Below are 8031 nucleotides of genomic sequence, written 5' to 3'. Positions count from 1 at the left end.
GTAGGAATATAAAGAAAATTTCGTCTTCACAGGAACAGCAAAGTCATGATTGGTCATATTTGCAAGCATCCTCAGGTAGTGTAGATCAAGTCTGTTCAAATCATGACTCCCGTGGGTAAGGTGGGGCCACAATAGATGATCAAATTTTTTTTCTTAGAAATATGTATAGGAAAAATTCTTTTATATTCTTCTTCTCAATATTATATTTATATGAAAGCATCTTCAGATATTGTAGATTCAGATTTGTTCAAATCAAGACCCCAAGGGGTAGGGTTGGACCACAATGAAAGTTCAAACCTCTTTGAAAAAAGCCACAGTTTGTCAAAGAAATATGTAAGCATTCTAAGTTGGTGTACAGATTCAAGTTGGTCAGTACCATTTATGCATTTATACCTTTAACCTGATTTCATCTTTTTTTCCTAGTCACAGTGTTCAGGTAAGCGATGTGGCCCATGGGCCTCTTGTTTAATATAAGTCAAGGTTTACTATGTATTGCTTACAATATATAGGGCAAAACCTCAGCTGGTTCATGTGGTATTGAGCAGATTAGAGGTCGAGATCACACAGAACCTGAATTTATCATCAATGTTATGGCTGAGGATGACAGAAGTAATGTTAATCTACACTTAGACATAGGAACAGTACCTGGAGGCTCAAATGTCATGTCCAGAAAACAACTTGGAGGATTTTCTACTGCTTTGAGTGATGTAATTAGTATTTTATCATTTTTCATAAGTATGGCTGTGGAATATATATATATGTATTTCTTCTGTCCTTCCATCCTTCTGTCTGTCCTTTTGTTGCACTTTGAGTTAAGCTAGGTTTCTAAGGAACTATTCTAAATATTATTATCAAACTTCTTTAATGATGCTATAACGGTTGATTCAAACATCCGTTGGAACATTTATTAACTGTGTCAGTTATTTTTCTTTTAATATATATCAAGTTATTTTGAACACTATCATTTTTTCTTATTTAATGATATGCAAGGAGAATTATATAAGCCTTTACTAAGATCTATGGAGGATTTTACAAAGACGCACATATGGCTTGTATTACTAATTCAGTGTATAATTAGAAGATTGTGATAAATAAAAAGTATATTTTTAAAAATTGTAGATCCTGAGTCCAGCTGGAGTCCCTCTGTATTTCACAGTCCATGTGTCCAATGAGGCAGGAGTGAGTGTTCCAGCCTCCTGTAAACTAGACACGTATGACATGACAATACCAGGTGGAAGGATGGCAGAGGCCTTTACCTCCACCAGTAATCCTAATGTTCTAAAGGCAGTAGTCACAGTGTATGAAGACTCACCCGTCACAGAGACCAAAATAGCTGTTGGGTATGGCAAAAGCATTTGGGGAGAACAAATCATCAGATGGACAAATGTCTCATTAGCTGCCAATTCTGTTGATTATGATGTTGGTGAGTGAATTCTTTATGCATTAATTGAGGTGATAACTTGGACAGACCATATAGTACACTCCAAGCACCACTGACATGTTTGAGAAATGTTCTGACCCCTAATGGCAGCTCAAGACCAGGGTAAAATTGTTCAAATGAGGGTCTACTCCAAGGTCTTCAGTTCAGATAGAAAGATCTTGTCACAAGGATGATACTTGTAAAATAAAATCATTAAAAGGCCTAACACAAACCATTCTAAAAATATGGCCAAACTTAAGGGGTTTTTTTTCAAAAGTAGGTCATAAAATTTAAGTCATGAGATAAAAAAATGTTGGTACGAAAAAAAAGACTTTTCACAATTAAGAAATAAATAAAAAATAGGAAAGCCAAAGCATAAACTGTTTAAGAGTAATAGACAAGTTTAAAGATTATTTTTATCCATGTTGATCAAACTCAAGGCCAAGGTCCTGAGGTCAAAAATAAAGGTACCCCAAGAATGGTCTTATCATGAGGAGTACTCATTTGATAAAAAGAAAGCTGTAGCACCAACTGTTCAAAACTTTTGGCAAAAGTTAAACTAAACAGAAAGTGGGTTAATCTCCAAAGACTAGTCAAGGCCAAACAGTATAAAAAGATTGTATGCAGAGAATGATTTTTTTTATATAAGGACACATTCGGAATATGAAATCCCAAGCAATCCATTGAAAAGTTATGACAATTAGGTTTAATTTATACCATTTTGGAAAAGTGGGTGGAACTACACAATCAAGAGGTCAGATATGGTGGTACTCAAAGAAAAGTATCACAATACCATGACTTTGATGATTAATAACATTTGAAAAAACTCACAAAACTGAACAGATTTAGCTTATAAGCTTCTGTCTTGATCATCTCATGAAGTTGAGGTCATTGCAAGTACATGGGAATTTTTTTGGTACTTTCTAAATGATTAAAAGAAAAAAGAGCCATGGTAGTTAATTAAAAGTAATATTGATTAAATTTCTTATTTTAGGTCATGATCCTTTGAATCAGAAAGTGATTAAATTGTTTTCATCCGGAAAGACTGGGAGACTTGTAGGAAGGGGCATCAAAGCAGCAGAGTTCTCCAAGATAACAACTAAAGAGGAATGTGCAGAAAAGTGCAATGGAATGCATGTAACAAAATGCCTTAGTTTTAATTATGATTATGGACCTTCTGGACATTGTGAACTTCTGGAGGCCATTGAAGGACACGACCACAAAATTTCACGCGTAAGTATTGCTAGCAGAAAGAAATATTGACAAGGTCTTTTACCTTGCCTTCCTTGCAGTTTTTGGGGCTCCACTTTGGTCCTTTGATCATTCATCTGTCAAACTACACAAATATTTTTTGGTCTATAAGGTGAAAAATGAAAATAATTGCCATGAACATTTTTCATTTATTTGAGAATTTAACATACGTCTAGGATTTGTCTACAGACTATAGTGATATACCAACTATGTACAATGTAGATGGATTATTACCTAACAGAGAAAAATCTGTACAAATTCAGATCATTTGGTCAGAAATGTGAAAATTTGTAATATTTTTCAACTTACAATCTCCATATTTACAACAAACTGTCTTTTTTTTTTAAGATTCAAACTAGTTAAGATTATTATTATCAAATTTTAATAGGATGGCTATTACGTGCACTTTGAGAAGCTTGGAGTGGGTTCCAACAGAGGATTTGTGTATGAAAATGTACAGCTACCACACAACCATATCATACACTTCAATTTCCATGCTGTGAACAGTCTAGGATTTGAGAACATACTGTCATCCAAACCCATTCTAACAGATTATACACCTCCAGATCCAACATCTTGTAAGTATTATCTACAGTAGAAAGAATATGAAGTAAAGAGTAAATATGATTGATTTTCTGGTCACCTGAGTTGCTTTAAGTCTTCATCCGTCATGCATTAAAGCAACTTTGATGTCAGAAAATTTTAGTTGCAAAAATGTAATTTACTACTTCAATGACAGAGAAAAAGAATATTTCTAAACTTTTATTACTCATATTTGCAATGGAAGAACTATTTATAAGCTGTGATTGAAGCAAAATTACATTATTGTCCTCCTGTACAATATTGATTTCTTAAATAATCTTATATATTTAACTGTACAAAAGTCTTTCTTCTGAAACAGATTAGTACTTTATTTTAGTCCAATTGTTCACAAAGGTTTAAATTACATAAATATTTATCAAAATAACACATTTTAACAGCCAAATAAAATTATCAAAAATGCAGCTCATATTGCTTTAACTTTGAATATCTCAAGTGCCATATTAGGCATCCTTGGATGAAGTTGATTCAGCTTTTTAGCTTGCAAAAGCCTTCAAAGAGGAGTGGCAGGACTAATGGGGAAATTTTACCCAAACATATCACAGAGTGCCCTTGGGTAGTGTTAATTCAAATCAAACAAAGTACTATAACCTCTTTTAAGGTCAGACGACACCTTCCTCAAATATATGTTTTGTATCCCTTGGTGGTATATAAAAATTATTCATATTTGTCATTCTCTTCTGATTTCTACATTGTTTTTAAAATGATTTTAAATATAAGTACACCAAATTGATGCTATAAGCCATTCAGGAGATAATCCATAAGGGTTATATAAGAAATGTAGCCCTGTGATATCTTGTCCAAATGCCTGGTAAGATACCCTAATTTTTGTGAGGAAAGTTACTTAAGTACGTATATTTCAATGACAAATTCTTAGGAAAATTTATATATTTTTGAGAAACGTGTCGTCTGACCTTAAGTTGACATGATAAAGGAATAGTGAAAATTGGATGGGGTCAGTGTAAAATCCCATCCTCAAGAACAACATCCAATAAAGGTGACATTTTAGTGAAAGCTTTCTGAGGAAGGATAGATTCAGATTTCTTCAAATCATAACCCTGAATCATGTTTGAATCAATGGGGTAAGTTAGGGCCACTTTGTTCGATCAAAGTTTAACATGGCAGCTCATAGCAAAAATCTGACAGAAAATTCATGATTATAGTCATATTAATACTGGAGACCTAAGCAGGTAATGTAGATTCGGGTTCAAATCATGGGAATTTGAGGGGAGAATAGACAATATGGCAAGGACCTTCCTTATGACTCTAAAACGGACCTGTTGTTGATTCTCAGGATCAAATTAACATATTGATGAATTTGGTTGTTTATTTGCACAATGTTTATCCAGATTCATTTGAATTTTTTCTGTATTTTGTATCGAATTCAATATTGGTATATCCTGATTTTAGGGCAAATAAATATCACAAGTGACAAATCGGAAACCATAAAGTGTGAGGATGTGATTCCTGATGATAGAGATGACTGGGAAGAGAGATTCTGTGAAGGAGTGAATCCAAAGACAAAGAATCACAGAATCATCACAGATGGAGAGGGCTCAGAGACGGTCTATAATGGCCATACTAACAAGAATGACCTCAAGTATACCAGGGCTAATAGATATATATCTGGTAATGACAAATGTTTCGGACTAACACTTAAAGCTCAAAAACAATTTATGCTCGAATTAAAATAACCATAAATATTGAATTGTGTTTCCTTATCATCATATTTTCAATTTATGATGTTTGATTGCATGTTTAAAAGAAGGACTTGCAATAATTTATATATTTTTAGCCAACTGGGATGGTATCTATGACAATGAGACAGGAATTCTGGGATACTCGGTGACAGCTGGGGAGTCAATCTGTGAGGAGAAAATAAAGCAGCATCACGATCCTCATGCTCACCTGTTTGACCGGTCACAGTGGACTCATACTGTGATGATGTCTCCATTGGAGGAACCATACACTGTTTTAGCAGGTGTGATTTATACCCAATATTTTACATCTGATTCAGAATACATGACTTATTTTGAATTATTGGTGAAGTTTTAAGCTGTAATTATAGGAGTTTATTTTTGAAACAGCTATCACAATTTGCTGAATTTGTAGAAAAATGCAAACTTTTATTCCAAGTTTCTGTAATTTTAGATGGACCCTATTATGTAACTGTAAGAGCTATAAACAACATCAAGTATGGTGGAGCATTGTGTACAAGTGTCTGTCACTCTGCACCTTACATTGTGGATAACAGTCCGCCCTTGGTTTATGAAGTATACAATGTCCGCTACAATGAGGATAAGTTCAACCTCTCACTGACTCACAATTCATCGTATGTACAGAATCATTTTCTTGCATTTTGTTACAGTTTTCTTAAAGTAAGCCTCAAGTTTGGTAATGTTTTTGGTATGTCCACAACTTCCAATTTTTTCGTAACTTTTTTAACTATCTAAAATAAAGAAATCCATATTATGTCACATTATCATGACAGATAGTGGCCATACTCACAGGGTATAGAACTCGGTGTTTATGTTGTGTTACAGAACACTTCTTCATAAAGTTTATAATTTTTTCTAATCAGTAGAAAATAAGTTTTGTTATTAAAAGTTATTTACCAGACTGCCAGGACCTTTATACATTTCAGTGATCCAAACTCTGGTGTGATTAGAAATGACCTGTGTCTGGGTAGGACCACAAGAGACTGTGATGAGCTGATGTGGCTCCCCATGGAATACAATCAAAATCTGACCTACCTCTATAAGGTTACAGAGGGGGTCCCCATTTGGATTAAAATCAAAGTTGTGAATAATGGTACTGACATTTGCTCAGCTGATTTTGTACAAATTTTAAATTTAAATGTGTTTGGGATTCATGTCATTTGACTTTTATGAGAGGTTTTGCGTGTCCTTTTTGCAGTGGACCTAAGAACAATAGGTATATGTGATTCCCCTCTCATAGTGGACAGATCTCCCCCCGTAGCTGGTGTGGTCAATGATGGAGAAATACCTAGAATAGATCTTAGTTACATCAAATACAAGGAGAAGGTCAGGAAACTTGGTTTTAGGAAACTTAAGTTAGGTGAATATGTATTTTTGATACCAAAGTAATGTCATGTTAATGACTTCACATAAAACTTTCAGATTTGCAGCAATTGGAAGGATTTCTATGATCCTCAATCAGGAATTGCTATGTACATGGTGGGTGTAGGTTCTTCTCCTAATGAAACAGATGTTGCCAACTTCACCCAGTACTCCAGTAAATCTCATGTTGCTTGTGTAGAGTTGAGTCCAGAGAAATATCTACAGCACAACCAGAAATACTTCACTACTGTGTTTGCCTACAATGGAGGTCACATACAACAGAATGTGTCAGCCATCTCAAATGGAGGTATTAAATGTTTCATATTATTAGCTCACCTCGACGAAGTCGAGATGAGCTTTTGCTATACCCCCGGCGTTGGAGTCGACGTTAGCGTCGGCGTCCCAGCCCAGGTTAAAGTTTTAGGAGCAAGTCCATTCCAAAGTAATTATAAACCCTACCCGGACCAAATTGCATGGATGATGTATCTAGGGATAGACACTATCAGACATGCTTCAGATGCTGGATCTGACCTACATTTTCCAGATGAGTGATCAGGTTAAAGTTTTTGAAGCAGGTCCATTCCCAAGGAACTATAAGCCCTACCTGGACCAAACTTGCATGGATGATGCATCTAGGAATGGACAATACCAGACTTGCTTCGGATGCTGGATCTGATCTACATTTTCATTCTCAAGTAACTATAAGAGATACCCGAACCAAACTTGCATGGATGATACATCTAGGGATGGACATTACCAGACTTGCTTCGGATGCTGGATCTGACCAAAATTTTAATTCCCAAGTAACTATAAGCCCTACCTGAACCAAACTTGCATGGATGATGCATCTAGGGATGGACACAACCAGACTTGCTTCGGATGCTGAATCTGACCTATATTTTCCATACAAGAGACTATGTTAAAGTTTTGGGAACAGATTAATCCCAATGAACTTGAAGTCCTTGATATCTGCAGTATTAACAAATTTATTAATATTTATTTACACTATACACATTTTTCACGCTATATGCGTAGAAATATGTATATGCCATGTAAGGGGTTAAACACAACTTGCAAGAATATTGTTGTTGGGATAAATACTAGATATTAAGATAATATGATGTGAGATTTGCATAAGTTACACTGATAACATTCGTCGAGGTGAGCTTCAAAATCTTTGATTACCTATGTTTTTATATCTATGGTCTCTTGCTACTTTTTGTTGCTTATATTGATGCACATCAAAAAGAACACTGATAAAACCTCTTTTAATTGTTGTACAGTTTTAGTTGACCTTACAAAACCAGTTCCTGGACAGGTTGTAGATGGGAACTTGCCAAATTTTACAGATCTGATATACACAACAAGCCAAGCTAAAGTTGATCTACAGTGGAAAAACTTCTATGATCCAGAGTCTGGCATAAGTCATTATGATGTCAAAGTCTTCAGAGCTAAGTAAGTTTACTTGAATGTGTTAATTTGACAAGTTTTGTTTATACCTGCATAGAAAGGTTGACATACATTTTTACACTATGTGTGTATTACCTCAAGTAAATTTAAATTGAAAATCTCAGAGGAAAGTCTTTTTTGCAAATAAAAAGGTGTTTTCCCAAGTTAGTTATCAAGTTTTGTTTGACAGGCTTCCTTTTCATTTTATACCAGTTACTTGAGGTAACAGTA

At 34.8% G+C, this 8031-nt stretch overlaps 1 protein-coding gene across 1 annotated transcript; it reads left to right on the top strand.

Moving 5' to 3' along the window:
* Nucleotides 1–283: 283 nt before the first annotated feature.
* On the top strand, nucleotides 284–7806 carry LOC134243074 (uncharacterized; the record flags this gene model as incomplete). Its single annotated transcript, XM_062725294.1, has 12 exons — nucleotides 284–316; nucleotides 510–707; nucleotides 1120–1423; nucleotides 2415–2653; nucleotides 3060–3249; nucleotides 4682–4900; nucleotides 5067–5252; nucleotides 5423–5603; nucleotides 5916–6082; nucleotides 6188–6315; nucleotides 6412–6658; nucleotides 7635–7806. Coding segments are annotated over exons 1-12 (2264 nt in total), but the record flags the coding sequence as incomplete, so codon positions are not given.
* Between the last annotated feature and the right edge of the window lie 225 nt (nucleotides 7807–8031).

The sequence above is a fragment of the Saccostrea cucullata genome, unplaced genomic scaffold (genome assembly GCF_032062105.1).
Source record: "Saccostrea cucullata isolate Sc308-1 unplaced genomic scaffold, CSIRO_AGI_Scuc_v1 ctg7343, whole genome shotgun sequence".
Lineage (NCBI taxonomy): Eukaryota > Metazoa > Mollusca > Bivalvia > Ostreida > Ostreidae > Saccostrea > Saccostrea cuccullata.
This window is presented reverse-complemented; position numbering and strand designations above follow the sequence as displayed.